Source organism: Cyanistes caeruleus, chromosome 1, assembly GCF_971803275.1.
Source record: "Cyanistes caeruleus chromosome 1, bCyaCae1.hap1.1, whole genome shotgun sequence".
Taxonomy (NCBI): Eukaryota; Metazoa; Chordata; class Aves; order Passeriformes; family Paridae; genus Cyanistes; species Cyanistes caeruleus.
The window spans coordinates 94,877,652-94,893,617 of NC_141701.1; the positions used below are offsets into that span (position 1 = coordinate 94,877,652).

The following is a 15,966-nucleotide window of genomic DNA, read 5'->3' on the forward strand; positions in this document are numbered from 1 at the left end:
CTGAGCAGTCAAGGCTTTGGATCAAAGGAATTAGGAGACTTAAGAAAGAAAAAACATTTACAGATACCAAAGTTGCTCTTTGTGGTTTTAGTGTCAAAGATTAAGGTAGATAGATAAGGATGTGTCGCTTTATTTAGCCTTTAAACACAGATTAGTAATCTGTTATTTCTAGGGACCATAGGGAGGGTTTAACAGATTATTGCAGGAAGTCATGGCGGTTTGGATAAATGCAGCTGACTGTATAGTATAATCTATATGCATTTTTTTTATAAATGATGGAGTGCTACTAATCATTTTTTTGTTAGACAGACCTTGTTTTTGTCACCCTGCAGCTGAAAGATGTATTATTTGAATTTTAGTATTTTTAAATATTTATTGTTACATATCTTTTACATCTAAGTGTAGGCTAGAATTAATGGAAACATATATAATATACTAATATTCGAGGTGTAATAAATTAATTTCAGAGCATGTATTAGGAATAGGAAAGAAAAAAATTATGTTTATGATGCCAATTAAAACCCAAGTCCCTCTCAAACATGCATACCATGAAATTTCATTGCAGTCAATGCAGTGTTTGGCAGTGCAGAACCAGGCTGATTACTGAAATATAATTACCTTTGTGGAGGAATTTGGTTGCAGGGGGAAGTCTGTCCTAAGACTGTGCCTTAATACTTCAGTAGTATTAAAGTAGGGCACTTAAAGGCTATCCATGAACAATTATTTCTAATGCACTTTAAACTGTAATTGAATAAAAAATGGCTGCACTAGACTATTTTGAGAAATCTTTGCCATTTTATAACATTTAATTATCAAATTTTGTTTTTCAGTATTCTAGCATTTTTAAAGTTCTCATTTTCAAAGTAATATCCTTTTTAAAGTGCTAAAAGAATTGTTCTATTGCTACAATAATAGCTTCAGAAGATAACCTTTCCTAAAAGTTAAGCATCTAGGGCAGAAACAACAGTATTGTTGTTCAGATTGTATTTCATTAACTGGAAGAGTTCTTGTTGTTTTCAACTTTTTAATTAATATTTTTCTCATAAGATAATGATTTATACCTTGTGGCCCAAAATGTGAAGTGTAGACTGTGAATCATTCCCTCATTCAAAAATAAAGTATTTTAAAAACTTGTCAGCTTTTTTACCATGCAAGTAGACAATTGATGGTATAAGCCATTACTTTATTGAGAACCATTAGCTATTTAAAACTCTGTGCATAAATTAAAGAGGAGCTAAATGGATTTGCGGTTGTTGCCATTAGTAGCATTTTAAATTATACAGGCAATTATTGTGTTCATTTTCATTATCCTAGAGCAGCCCCTTTGCAAAACTATTGTGGTTTTCTTAGACATTATGTACAAATTTTCCCTTGGAGATTAAAATTTCCAGTGGTGTGTTTAATTTTGTTAAGTTCTTTCAAATGGAATAAATATTATGACAAGTAGAAGAAAATTTACTAATATGGGAAATAGCAATAAATGGGGAAAATTACTCCAATTCCTAATTCATCTATCTCTAATATTTTCATAGTTATTCTAGTTACTATTTTCCAAATAAAATTAATAGCTTTTGTAAGATGGCATATTCTACAAATTCTTTGATGAAATCACAGTATAGTTAAAATGAAGTTTATCCACTTTTCCAATATTCAGATGAATTTTGGAGAATGTTAGTGGATTTCTTCATGAAATTTACCTGGATAGTTCAACAGTGTTTCACTAGTTGACTGCAGAAATTGTTTAAGTGGGAAGGCACAGAATTAAACTAATTAAGTATCTTTTACTATATTGGAGTAACTAGCTTTTGAGAAATGGAGAATGCATTTCTATTAAAACTTACTTTCTTTGTGTGCCTTCTTTTGCAATTGCCTTCACTTACTATAGAAAATAAAAATATAATTTACTATCCCCAATAGCATGCATGATCTATATTAAAATGAGTGGCATTATTAGTAGCAAATCAAGTGTTCCTGAGCAAAAGATTAATTGTGTGAAAATTTTTTCAGCATCAGCTTTTTTATTGTCATGATTCTTCTCCAAACACATTTTTGTTGGGTCCCAAACTTAAATTCACATCTGTCTTCATCCGTTAGAAAGGTATAAATGTTTTGAGTTAGCTACATATCAGTGTGCAGTGGACTAAATTTAATGTTTCTGTCCTAAAAGTGGCATTCTTTCCAAAGAAGCTCTTTATTCATTTCTGTTCTGGGGTGGGGTTTTTTTTATGGGGGGTGGAGAGGGGAGAGATAGGCTTTCACTACCATGATGCAGGGGAAAAAAAAGTGTGAGGTAGTAGTTATGCATATTGCAAGACAGTGATTCTTTATTTTATTACAAAAAAAGACCAACTCTAGAAGGCCAGATTAAATCATTCCTTTCACTTTTTAATGGGATTTGGATGAATAGAGTAAAATATGCACTTTGCATTCATTGATAGCATCTTTAGGTTGAGGTAATTGAGTCTTTTTTCCCTGACTGAATGAATAATGACTTCATCTGATCCTCAGCGAGGCCTGAAACTTAGGCTGCCTTTGTCAACGCAAAAAGATCTGGGCTTTGAAACATGCTCTACTTCCCTGGCTTCATTTTTCTTCATTTTAATCCAAAAACCTATTTTTCTCAATAATTCAAGCATAAACTATGTAGTAGTTGAAGCAGCGGAAATTGCAAGATATTTGTCCTCGTTGTGCTGCTTTTTAAATGCAGCTGATAAATCAGCCGCTGTGGTCTTCAGCTGCCTGGTTCTCTAGGGAAGGGACAGCCCATGTGTAAGCAAGATTGCTGGAATTTTTAAGAAGTATATTTAAAGTGCTTCTTTTGCAGACTGTTTGTTATCTAAGGAAGTGTTATGTTTTATTGGTCTTACTGGCAAGACTTGGAGATAAAAGGGGCATCTGTGATGGGGCCTAGGAAACTCTTCCTGGCATAGTTTTCCCACATATTTTACTGACTACTAGAGCATCCCAAAAAATACCCTAGCTTACATCATACATTATTGAAATGGTGAGAGTCTTAGTTACATAGCTTAAATGTATCTTTTTCCTGAGAAACAGTGGATGACAGATAGCTTCTCCTAATGTTTTACTTAAAATATTTCTAAATCAAATACCTTTTTATTCATGTGAAGTTGAAGCTCTGTTTCACTATATTGGTTTGAAAATAGATGTTCCACTTTACTGTTGTTTATATTATTATATTGGATAAGTGAAAGCTTTACACAATTAAAAATCATTTCTGTGGCATTGGTTCAGATTTACAGAGTGATGAGAGCATAGTTACAAGTCACAGTGCACTTGTCACATGAATGAGAAATCACAGGCTCCATCCCATGTGCCCGTTGGTTCTTGATATAAGAGGGATTTGATATTCTAGCAGTCAATGAGCTCCCTACAAATATAATACTCAGGGCCAGTATTTTTGCTGCGTGCATGACAGAAGAAAATTGTCTCTGCTCATCTGTTCATCTGTAATTGTCTTTCCTCCTTGCCCTTCTGTGTTCCTGTCCTCGAAAAAAGAATGGAGAAGGGATGTCTCCAATTTGAAGGCATTCAAAAGGCTTGGCTGGGACATATCACATTGGTTCTGGGAAATGTTACTGCCACAAAGCCAGGGAACAGCTTTTGTGTGCAAGCATAGGAATAACAATCAATGCAATTATCAAATTTCAGTTAATTGTTAGAAGTCCATGGATTTTTAATAGGTAGGAATAACCAAAGCAAATAATTGCTAATTGTTTGCCCTGCAGAAGCATAAATTTAAGAAAAACTCTTGACTAACTGGATTTCTTTTTCTTCCTCCAGGTTGGCTTGCTGGACCTGGAGTTGAATCAGCTGACCAAAGCCCTGTTTTTGGCTTTAGTTGCCCTATCAGTTGTTATGGTAACTTTGCAAGGATTTGTAGGCCCGTGGTATCGCAACCTTTTCCGGTTCCTCCTCCTGTTTTCCTATATCATCCCAATCAGGTATGTATAAGAATGAAAGCAAAATACAGTTGTCTAATTTCACTGCATGTGGCTTTCGTGAAATTTATACTTGCTTCTCATTGCAAAGGAAATTGATCTTATCAGGAAGCTGAAGAAGAAGGTGCCAACAAATCTGCTGATTCTTGAAGGATCATTGTACAGAAAACAATACTGTTGTATTTTTTTTGTATAATGTTCATCTTGCTGGAGTAATCAGGATATCTAATCCTTTGCTAGCATAAATGTATTAATAAGGATACGATGTTGGTATATGAGAAAGCAGTTTCAGGAAGCATGCAGTTGAATGAACTGCTAGACACATTATGGAATTTTATTTTTAATGCCCTAAATACAAAAAATGTTCCATTTCTCTGGTTAAAATACAGACGTTTTACCCAATGATTAATTTAAATTGGATGGCTGAATAATGTAAGTGCTCTTTTACAATGAGAGGAGTTTTAACATGTGTAACCAAGTAGAGACTTGCCCTGAATTAATTAATTCATTAAGCATGAGTACTGTATATTCAAATTGCAGATAAACTGGAACACGAAATAATATCCATGTGTGTAATCAAGTCTTCTGTGGACACAGAAGTGAGAACACTGACTCTGAAATGTATTCTTTTCTTTGCATGGGTATTGCCTTTGCAAAATAGAAATACTGTTTCCTGTTAAAATACCCAGTGTTTAGATTAAGGTAATTGTTAATTTTAGGTCCTCTTTAGAACTGTTCAATTTGAGATACATCATTCAGTAAGCCCAGTGATCAGCCAGAGTTAGCAGCATCTAAACTGTAGCTAGATTTAAGACCTGTCCCCTCAGGCATGCACACGATATTCAAGTTCACATAGTAAAGAAAAGAAAAATAACAGGAGGATTTCATTAGGCCTTTTAATCTAAGCTTACATTACATGCGTTACTGTGATCACATTTTTTAAGTACATGTCTGTGTGAAGGAAATTGTATCATATTTGATCAATGGAATACTCAGGAAGCCTCTGTCTTAACATTTTATAACTTAAAGGACTTAATTTTTATAGTACTTCTGCGTTGCAAGAGAAACTGATTCTGTGGGAAAGTTGAAGGAGAAGGTTCTGGCAAATCTGCTGAAAACACAGTTTTGGGATATCTTTCTAAACATTGCCATTGCTGTAACTCCTTTACTGCTTGTATGATGCTGTTCAGCCAAGTTGCCATCACACACACCGTTACTGAGTATTAAGCAATTTATCCATGTGAAGGGGCAAAAAGGCCTCCCTTCAAATGGTTAAGTCTACGTTTCACTGAGAGATACACTTTAAAAATTCCAGGGGAGGGGAAAATAGAGCTAAGGCTATAAAGGATCACTTCTAACTAAAGGGTAACTTTTAACCATTTTAATATCTTTGTTACTGGATACAAGAGGAATGCCATATAGGTGTTATAAGTAAATTTTACTCTTTATTGAAAATTCAACATATGCCATTGAAAAAACATTCACTGAGCAGCTCATTTTCAATGTAAGAGTTGTTTAGCAGACTTGTGGAATAGCTTTCCTCCAAAAATAATTCCTAGCATGCATCTAACCCAATTTACAATTGTTTGTGGAATATAAAAACTAAAAGTATTAGAGAATATGATTGGTTTAGTTCATCAGACAGAAATTTATCAGAGAATGCTTTCCTCCCTAGAGTTTTATCTGTTTATCTATCAAATTTTATTCAGCCTGGGTTTTCATAAATACAGGGTTGCTTCCCACACTGTCAGCAAAATGAACAGCTCAATCATGCTGGTGCTTCCTCTCTTCCGTATGTTAAGCATGAAAGTGATTTAATTTTCAGGCTGGATTTTGAATGTAAACTCTCAAAGATGAAAATTACAAAGCAAATGACATTGAAGCATCAGGTGTTGTATCCTCCCATTATTTTTTAAATAGCTATATGGGGGAAATAATGAACTTAGAGATGTAAATGAAACACCAGAGCTTAGGATTCACTGGTAGAGGCAAAGCATATCTGGATTCAGGCACACATGAAATGTGTTGCTTGATAGTTTTAGAGGATTCAGGAAGTTTCTAATTGTGGAGCTTTTTTGCAGTTCTGTTTGGCTTTTGGCTTGCAGAGCAAGGGAACTTCCAGGTATGCAATAAAAATAGCTTTTCATGGCTCGACGTGTTTGGTGAAGATCATCAGGAAGATGATGATAGTGATGCTTATCATATTTTTCATATTCTGTGTTGCCTAGGTGTGTAGTTTTGAGCTTCATATTAAGTGTTAGTGAGCTTTCTTCACAGAGTAGGTAGACAAAACAATTAATTTTCTAGCTTGATACCAAGGACAATCGTTACAGGTTTCAGGCCCAAATGCATAAACAACTGTGAACTGAAGAGATAAAAGGAGGATGGGACTTCATAACCTGAAGCTGTAATTGGACAGTTAACCCTGATATGCAGATGTACCAAAACTTATAAAAATGTGAGACCTTGTGACCAGTTGTGACCATTTTGTGATTATTTTGGGTCCATCTTTGGTGTAGCCCTGCCCAGGCTCTTGTACTGCCCAAGGTATAGATAGGCCCTTTAAGGCCTTTCAATAAATACCTACTTTATTCTTAACTCTAGCCTCTGTTCTAGGTCAGCCTTCTCAAGGCATCAATAGAGTTAGTAGAGTTTAACTGATCTCTGTGCAGAGTCTTCTATAGTTAATAGGTGCTTCGAAAGAAGCTGGTTCCTTGTGATTCAGCTGCATCCTAAATACTCATCTAGATCAATGCTGCTTCACTTTGTGCAGGGTATTACTGTGGGGCATGTAGGACTTAAGAAGAATAAAAATAAAACAACTGTAAAAAAATACCCAACAGTACAGCAGAATAAAATAATAAAAATCACCCCAACAAGCAACACTTATCCACCTCTTACTTCCAAAAAAATCAGCCCCCAACATTGCATGCATTCTGTGGTGCACAAGGAATCAAGAAAAATGGAGAAAAAGTAGTAATAAACAACTATTGAAAGCTTAGTCCATCTCTGAACTGTTTGTAAGTTAGAATCATTATGCACAAAATGTTTTGAACAGTCCCACACCCCCAGAAATGTTTCTGTCATTGATGTTTTCTTTTTCCTTATGGAGAAATCATAGCTCAGGGAGCCTCCATAGGCAATCTGCTGCCCTAAAAATTCAAACTATTTTAATTCTTAAGATTTATCAGGGCAAGAGGATATAAAGCATGTCCTTGACAGACTGTCCAAAACAAAATAAATCTCTGTAGGATTATCTTTACCTATATATTATCTGAGTTTTTCCATGTTTCTCTGCATTTTTAGGCTTTTTTCTAGTTGGGTCTAGCCAACTAGACTCACCTAGTGCAGTTGTCATATAGCAAGCTAGCAGGAAGCTTGTGTCCTCAGTATGTCCATGCTGCTGCTCTTTGTGTGAAAGTTCTAAGTCTGTGATGTCACCTTTACTTCTCTTAATAAGGTGCTTTTGTTGAGCAACTTATATTTGTTGGATTGTCTGTTTTCTGAATGACGAGGGTCAGAGGGCAATAGCAGTCATGCTGATGAAAAGCCAGCACCCTGGGTGGGGGAAAATTTTTAAATTTTAAGTGCAAGAGAGTAGAAAAGGTTTTAATCAATATGGATGCAAGATATCACTACTACTGAGATGCAAATTTCAATGTGTGTGATATGGGTGGAGGAAAGATGTTAAGGCTGTTAGAAAGCCTTGTCACAAAATGGTTCTCTTCTTTTCCCCGGTCTTGAGTACTAACATGTCTTTATGAGTCCACTTGAGCTATCGTAGCAAATGGTTCAGAAAGCCCAGGCCAAAGAAAAGACTTAGTGATGGCACTGCCCCACAAACTGGATCCCCTCCACCACCAATGGGCTTTGTTTGTTCATTGTCCAGTCTTCTTCACTGCCTTGAAAGAAAAGTGAGTTGCACTTTGTGTTGAGGTCTTCTGTATGTCTGGGTTTTGTTTAAATAAGTAAATAAATAAATAATGTAGCCAGGAAAGTTTTTCAAGATAATTTAGGTTTAGCCAAACAATGTTTGGTGAAATTGCTGCCTCGTGTACAGATGTGCGAGTCTTGTAGCTGAACCTTGTACTTCTGCTTAGCTGTTAATAACTGTAGAGGATTTACCATAAAATTATAAGGTATTGACTGGGGATCTGTTAAAAATGTGTATCTCCCAGGCTCTATCTTTAGTAGCAGTTTAAAGCTGGATTGACAGGGGCTTAATCAGCATCGTTTTAGAAGGATGTTTTAGTTCTAAGTGTGAACAGAAGCCAAAATGCCTCTTGTCCTTTCCTTTGGACACCACAAGGCTCCTAGTAACTGAGCTGTGCCAAAAGAAGCTGCCCCAAGTGACTGCAAGGAACTGCCTTGCATTTAAGTAGTAAAGTTTTGGGGCACTACATGGTTCCTGGCTGGGGTTTTTTTCTGGGTCTTTAAGGGAAGCACTTAAATCAAATCCTTCAAATTATGTCAGTGTGTTCTCAGGGGCAGTGAGGAAAACACCGCTAGGCGGTCTTATGTCTGAAATTCATTAATAGCCCCTCAAATCCCAGATCATATGGATATGAATTTCTGTGTTTTCTTGAGATCCAGGGAGGTCACACCCATGCAGACTGTCTAACAGCAGCAAGCAGCTATGCTGCTTTCAATTGTGCTGTAGTTTCTGCTGTGCTGGAGCTCTAATCTGTATAATCTATAGATGTGAGAGTATATGAAGTTTCACACAGAGAGACAGAATATATATTAGGTATATGATGCATAGGTTTCATTGTCGAAGAGTTAAAGAGCTGCTTTTATGAAGTGGCTTAAGCAAGTGGTTTAATACACATTTAGTATTTGGTGCTTTAGTAACATACAATGACATAGAATGCAATCTCTATCGAGACTGAAAGACATTATGCAATGCTTCATGACATTTTACTAATTAATTTTGCAGCAGAAGTTATAGTGTGTCGCTCTTGTGCTAAGACTTCTTATGCTGTCCGGTGTAGTGCTGTACTGCCTCAACTAGCTTTGTGCTACTCTTAAAATGTCTGATATTCATGCTACATAGAAGAAGCACAGAAGCATAAAATTATTTAGATTAGAGAGACTTTTATGATCATTGGGTCCAGCTAGTAACCCAGCACTTCCAAGTCCACCACTGAAACATTTCCCTAAGTGCTTATCTGTGGGTCTTTTAAAAATCCCTCCAGCTATCTAGACTCTACCACTTGCCCAGGCAGCTAGTTCCAATGCTTTACAATAATTCTGCTAAGGAAATCTTTCCTGATAACCAATCTAGCGTTCCCCTGCTGTGACTTGAAGCTATTTCCTCTTGAGACTGGTCCCCACCTGGCTACAGCCTCCTTTCAGGCTGTCATAGACAATGATAAGGTCCCCCCTGAGCCTCCTTTCCTCCAGGCTAAACACCCCGAGCTGCCTCCACTACTCCTCATAGGACTTGTGCTCCCAGCCCTTCCCCAGCTTTGTTCCCACTCTCTGGACACGCTCCACCGCCTCAGTGTTGTTCTTGTAGTGAGGGGCTCTAAACTGGACACAGGATTCAAGGTGTGGCCTCACCAGTGCTGAGTACAGTGGGACAATCCCTGCCCTGGTCCCGCTGGCCACACCATTGCTGATGCAGGCCAGGGCCATTGGCCTTCTTGGCCACCTGGGCACTGCTGGCTCATGTTCAACAGCTGCCAATCAGCACCCTCAGGTCCTTTTCTGCTGGGCAGCTTTCCAGACACTCTGTCCCCAGCCTGTGGGGCTGCCTGGGGTTGTTATGACCCAAGGGCAGGACCCGCCACTTGGCCTGACTGACCCTCATACAATTGGCCTCAGCCCATTGTCTGGCTCTGCCAGCCTGTCCAGACCCCTCTGTAGGTCCTTCCTTCCCTCCAGTGGATAAACACTCCCACCCAACTTGGTGTCCTCCACAAACTTACTCAGGGGGTCCTTGATCCCCTTGTCCAGATCATTATCACAGATATTATAAAACATAACTGGCCACAATACTGAACACAATCAGTCTAAAAAAGAAGCAATTTTTTTAACTGATCTGTTGTAGTATATCTTCATCCTTTCAAATCTTATGATATTGACTGTTTGCTCCTAGGTTTCTTCCTAGGTTTTTTAAACCTTTGGTATTACAGCAGTACCAAATTTGTGTAGAATATACAAAAAAAAAAATCCATGTTTTAAATACTATTTGTATTGGACCTCTAATGTCAATATTGTCACCTTTGTATAAGAGACCTAATGAAAAATGGCATCTTAGCTGATAAATGTGATAATAACAAAGAAACATTTTTAATAGGAAGCAATCATTGTCACTGAGCTGCACATGCTACATCTCTTATGCAAAGGTGCTTGTTTGATATGTGTTTTATTTTTCTTTTTCTTTGCATTCTTCTGTGTTTTAAGCCTGTAAGAAATTCACAGATTAATTCTTTCATTAATTATTATCTAGATTTCCTCCTAGATTTTTAAGTTCTGCGTGTGTAACAACATGTAATTATGTGTATCAGGGTTGCATTTGGCCCTTGAAAAACTGCATGTGCCACAGTCGTTATAGCAATACAGAGTAGATACACATTTTTTTTGCCACAAATATTTAACCATAAATGGGTTGGGTTGAGTTCTCTTTTAAATTTACATTCACTCCCAGGGTTTCATGCAAAATGCTATGTGTACCTTCCTTAATTTTCTTTTATATGCTCACATAATAGACAAAATTTAGGAAAATTAGTGCAAGAGAATAGTGAAACCAGTTATGAAGCAAACAGGAACACAGTTCAGAGGTTCTTCTTAGGAATGCCAAAGAGATAGCAAAAAACCTAAATAAAAAAATATATATCATGGGCAAAACACAAAGGAATATTATATTCCAATTTCCTCATCAAATAAAATATGAGAGATGGGGAAATTACAGGATGATCTGTAGGTTGATTTTTATTTGCTGAGATCTTTATAAAATATTGTGCTTAAATGAAGTAACTTCTGTTTTGTTCTATTTTTATTTGTTTAGTGTCAGTTAATACCAGTTACTAGGCTCCAAGAATCCAGTTTCTGTGAAGATTTATCTTTCAAGGCATGTTGAATTTAAAATATTTTCGGTTGTTTCTTGACCAATAATTTAAAAATTACTTCATTTTTTTCTAGATTTTGGATAATGCATATATCAGTGTATAGTTTGTGGCTGTTTCAAGAAACTAGGGATATAGTAAGGTTAAGGGATGTAGCCATAGGGGATTTGGTACAGTTTTTGGATAATAATGGGATCCAAATGTCACCTTCAGTGTCATTTTCACAGAGAAGGAAATCCTGAAAATAAAAAGACTACATCTCAATTACTTCATTTATTTTAAAAAGTGGATACCACTTTAGGTACTCATTCTGTATCTGGAATTTTGGCAGGGCTTTGGTATTTTGGTTATAAAACTCTTATAATATATACAGAACTGCCCAGGAAGCTAGGGAAAAATCTACCATCTAATTCTTAGTCAAAATCATACTTGAATTTTATTTGGCACAATACCACTTCATTCACAAAGTTGTCCTTGCTAACTTTATTAGGTCATGAATGTTTTTTACTGAGTCATGAATGGTAGAGTGTTTCTGGAATTTCTAAATCTTTTTGTCAAACTATCTCAGTGAAGGCCCTTGCTTATTGGCAAATTTGTCCTTTTCACAAAAAAACCCAAATCAGACACATTTAGAAGGGGATCCTACATCTTTGCAATTCGTGAAAAAAATGAAATTTAGAAGTCCTGTAAATAGGAGTGTTTCATCTAAAGCACTGGTGTTGTCTTTTGGGGGAATAACAGCAGAACTATTTGTTTTTAACATGTAGTTAAAAGCACTGTGGATTCTGAAATGTTGTGTTATTTATTTATTCTGAAGCTGAATTGCAGAGAATGCCACCTTGGCTTTTAATGTAATAAATCCCCAAGTTGGGTAAAAATTGCCTTAGGGATTGCCTGCTCTAGGGTAACTAGGGCTGAGGTGGAGAGAGAAGAAATGTATTACTGTGTTTGCTAAATATGCTCATTCTCCATAATAGCCTCCAAATTCCTGTATTAACATACTCTGCCTAAATATTGCATGTTAGTTGGTTTGCTAAAAGTTACTGTTACTAATGCAACAGTTGCTAATGCTATTGTTGGATGCTGTTTGGTGTGTTTTCATGAATAACTGATGTGTTTGGAGTTTGTTTAATTGGATTAAATTGAGAAGGGTTTGAAAATTAGTGAATTTAAAATGTTTTGGTTATATAATGAGGTTTCCTAAAGTCTGCAAAGAAATTATGAGAAATGATAGCTAATATTGTCAGGCACTGAAAGTAGCTTTATTTAGTGTAAGCTTAGTGTCTCCTTGTTTTAGTATGTAAAAATTCTTGGACTTTTCAGTGAAGTATTTTTATCCATTCCTGTGAAGCTCTGTTGGAGAGGTTTCTAGTTTCAAAAGCATGCTCACTACTAATAGGCCATAATCATTTTTAGTATTGTATCAGTTTCCATAATGTGCTAAGCAGTAGCTACAATGATTTCAAAGATAAAAATTTCCTCTTAGACAAAAAGTGAAGGAAGTCAGAGAAGGATACAGTGTACAAATTTTAGAATCAATACAAAAAATTAATCTATAGCACTCTTTTTTATTCCTATTTAATTCTTTATTAATCTTAACAATTCAAACATGTACCCAATATCTTTCTGTGTGCCAGAAAGCTGCCTTGGACTGTCCTAGTCATTGAGGAGACGTTATTTCTCTGTAGACCAGCAGTGCCAGCATTCTGTGAGGTCCATCAGCATAAAGGGAGTGCATTCTGTTCTACTTAACAGTGCATGCTGGAAAGCTAAAGTAATTCCTAAAATGCCTTAATGCTTTGAAACATGGATTTCTCCTCACTGCTAAGTGAGAGAAGTTGGAGTCTTATTTTCTCTTTTTTTCTTACTTTAAATTATATTCAAGTATATTGTAGTTAAATGCATAGAGTGTTTAGAATGTCAAAACCAGGTGATACACATGCTTTAAAAAGATGCAGGTGAAGATGTGCACTGCACTTCAGCTTTGAGACACTTTTCGGATTTTATCTTACTGAAGCACAGCTTTTCCTATCTGAACAACTTTGTAAATCGGTAGAGCAGCCATGTGAATGTCTGTGTGTGTGTGCCATGTACCTGAGACTGAAGTGCTTAAATTAGAGTGTCCATCTCAGAACTTCTGTCTTGGTAGTCCAGCCACAAAAAAATGTAGCCTAAATGCCTCTTCTAAGTGAGGTCATGAGCAGCTTTTATCATTCAGTTAATCCACTTGCTCCTGGCTAAAGCAAATGTCCATCTGTTTTTAAATAAAGTGTACTCTTGTTTCTCTTGTCAAGTTAGACGACATCCTTTGTACTTGACTGGCTAACTAGCAGGTTCACATCCCTCAGATGAGTAAATCTTTTGCTGTTCCTTTGGTTTCAGTGTGAGGTGTAATGCTTTGGTTTTTATATTCACTCTGAAAGTTAACAGATAAGCATAATAAGAATGCAGTTTGCACAGTACTGGCTCTGGATTGAGTAAGATAGGGTAGAACTGTAGTTAACCAGTGTGAGGCAAGTTACTTCCAGTATTTTTCCCACTATTCTGTAGCATTATCAGTAAAAAGAATCTGTAGAGTCCTTCTTCTGTTGTCTGTCCTTTTGTTACGTACATTTGCATGTCTGAAGACAGATAAAATTAGGGAAGATATTGCAGGACTAATTGGGGTATATCACCAGAGAGAAGAATGATTTTCAGATGATGATGATTTTGGTGGGAAAATAAGATGTAGTTAAAGGATAAAATACCATCCTAAATGGTAAGTCTTATATCTAAAATGTATGTTTCTTTTCATGCTGCAACATGTTTTGTCTTCTGCAGTACAAATTCAGGAGGTAGGGGGTGTAGAATAAACTCTTTTTCAGTGTGTTTCAAAATTTCAGATGCTCTCACAATTCTAGTTAAATGCATCTCTTCTTTATGGGATAGTGCAGATAGTGACTCGCTGTTCCCTCCACTGTTACCTCAGGTAATTCACAGTCTGTTGCTGATTCCAAAAGGACAGATGAAAACTGCTGGTAGCTGCTTTTTTTGTTATGCAGTTAAGTAAGGATGATGTCAGAACTATTACAAAAATGCCTGAAGTGCATTAGCAGTATTTTGACCTTGAGAAGTACCTTTGAACAGTTCTAAGACTTACATTACTGTAAACCTGTTGCTTAAGTTGGGACTCTTGTGTTGGCAACTTAGCTGCAAATAGTTCACAGAATCACAGGATATACTGAATTGTAAGGGACTCTTAAGGATCATGAAGTCCAACTTCTGGTCCTGCACAGGACCATCCTCAAGAGTCACACCATGTGCCTGAGAGCCTTGTCCAAACACACCTTGAACTCTGTCAGGCTTGGTGCTGTGACAGCTTCCTTGGGGAGCCTGTGCCACTGCCCAACAAGGAAAGAGTCTTTTTCTAATATCCAAACCTCCTCCCCTTACACAAATCAGGTCCTGTCCCTGGTCACCACAGAGATGAGATCAGTGCTTTCCCTTCCTCTTCTCAAGAGCAAATTGTAGACTGCAATGAGCTCCCCCCTCAGTCTCCCCTTCTCCAGGCTGAGCAGACCAAGTGACCTCAGTAGTTCATGTTGCTACTGGCCCACCTATTCTTTCAGTATTTCTGCTAGAGCAGAGTCAAGAGAAATCAACACATGCCTATTTCTTAGTCACTGCTCCTCTGATATGGCAGAAGGAACATAGTGAACAGCTAAAGAAAAGTAGAGTTTTAATGGTTTAGAATAAGGTGGATAGAGTTTTGTGTTGGAGCATTTTATTATGGGGAAGACCAATGTGATTAAATGAGTGAAGACTTTTTTATTGCAAAATACAAGGTGCATCCTAGTTCTTATATGACATAGACATGGAAATATTAAAAAAATGAATGTACAGAGTGAACTGGAAAAATATACTTTGATCTTGGACTTGTATGCATAATCATAAAACTTGCTGCAAATTGCGTATTTTCTATTAGAGAGTGAAGAAGATTACTTCATGCCAACATGCTATTATGAGAGTGCATTTTGCTGCTTCAGCACTTCTCTCTTTTTGCAATGGACTCTCTCTCAGTACATTTTGGGAAGGACAAAAATATGATTTTTTGGGAAAGAGAAATTGACAAATATAGTTGTACTATCCTAAAAAAATAATGTTATTGGTTGCTTAAAAAAAAAAAAGCTATTTGAAAAGGTACAAAAATAGTTGTAATTTCACATCACAAGAGAAAATAGATGGTGCTTGGGGTTTTTTAGTAGATAAAAACTATGACTTAGTGATCTGCTCTTGCAATACATTGGCCATCTGTGTAAGAGTAGTAATGTAATTATGTCAAGAGTCTTCACACAGTGTTGGAATCTGTCTCATGCAGAATGCATGATACTGCATTTGTTTGTATTGCCATATTTTCTAAAAGTCTGGTATGAAGCTTGTGATATGTACTCCTCAAACACATAAAAAAACATTGTTCCAAAATTTTGGTGCACATAGGTTTAAGATCTTTCTTTTTTCAGATATACTAAAAAGAGCTTCTAGCATTATTTTTATGGTTGTAACTATCACTTTGCCTGATATTCACACTGATGATGGTATAAATTTCCTTTGCAGTTTACGTGTCAACTTGGACATGGGTAAGGCAGCCTATGGGTGGATGATTATGAAAGATGACAATATTCCTGGAACAGTTGTTCGAACTAGCACCATACCAGAAGAGTTGGGACGATTAGTTTATTTACTAACGGATAAAACAGGTATATCAGGTTACCATTCTGAAATCTGATAACTTTTATAAAATTTCTAAATGTAATTCTATACTTGAATATGCTAATGTAAGAGTAGATTTAGACTACTGATTTTTGTTTCTCAATAAAATTTTACACATTTTCTTGAGAACTTTTGCAAATACTAATAGACTTAGGTAAGTCAGTACTTAGATACTGAAGTCAGTATTT

At 36.5% G+C, this 15,966-nt stretch overlaps 1 protein-coding gene across 6 annotated transcripts in view; it reads left to right on the forward strand.

Annotated features, from left to right (window-relative positions):
* Positions 1–15,966, forward strand: part of ATP9B (ATPase phospholipid transporting 9B) — a 158,519-nt gene that overhangs the window by 104,200 nt on the left and 38,353 nt on the right. For all 6 annotated transcript variants that reach the window (XM_086842951.1, XM_086842955.1, XM_086842971.1 and 3 more), the window contains 2 exons: positions 3,802–3,962; positions 15,623–15,765. In XM_086842951.1, the coding sequence (XP_086699077.1) occupies positions 3,802–3,962; positions 15,623–15,765 (304 nt within the window). The remainder of the gene's footprint in view (positions 1–3,801; positions 3,963–15,622; positions 15,766–15,966) is intronic.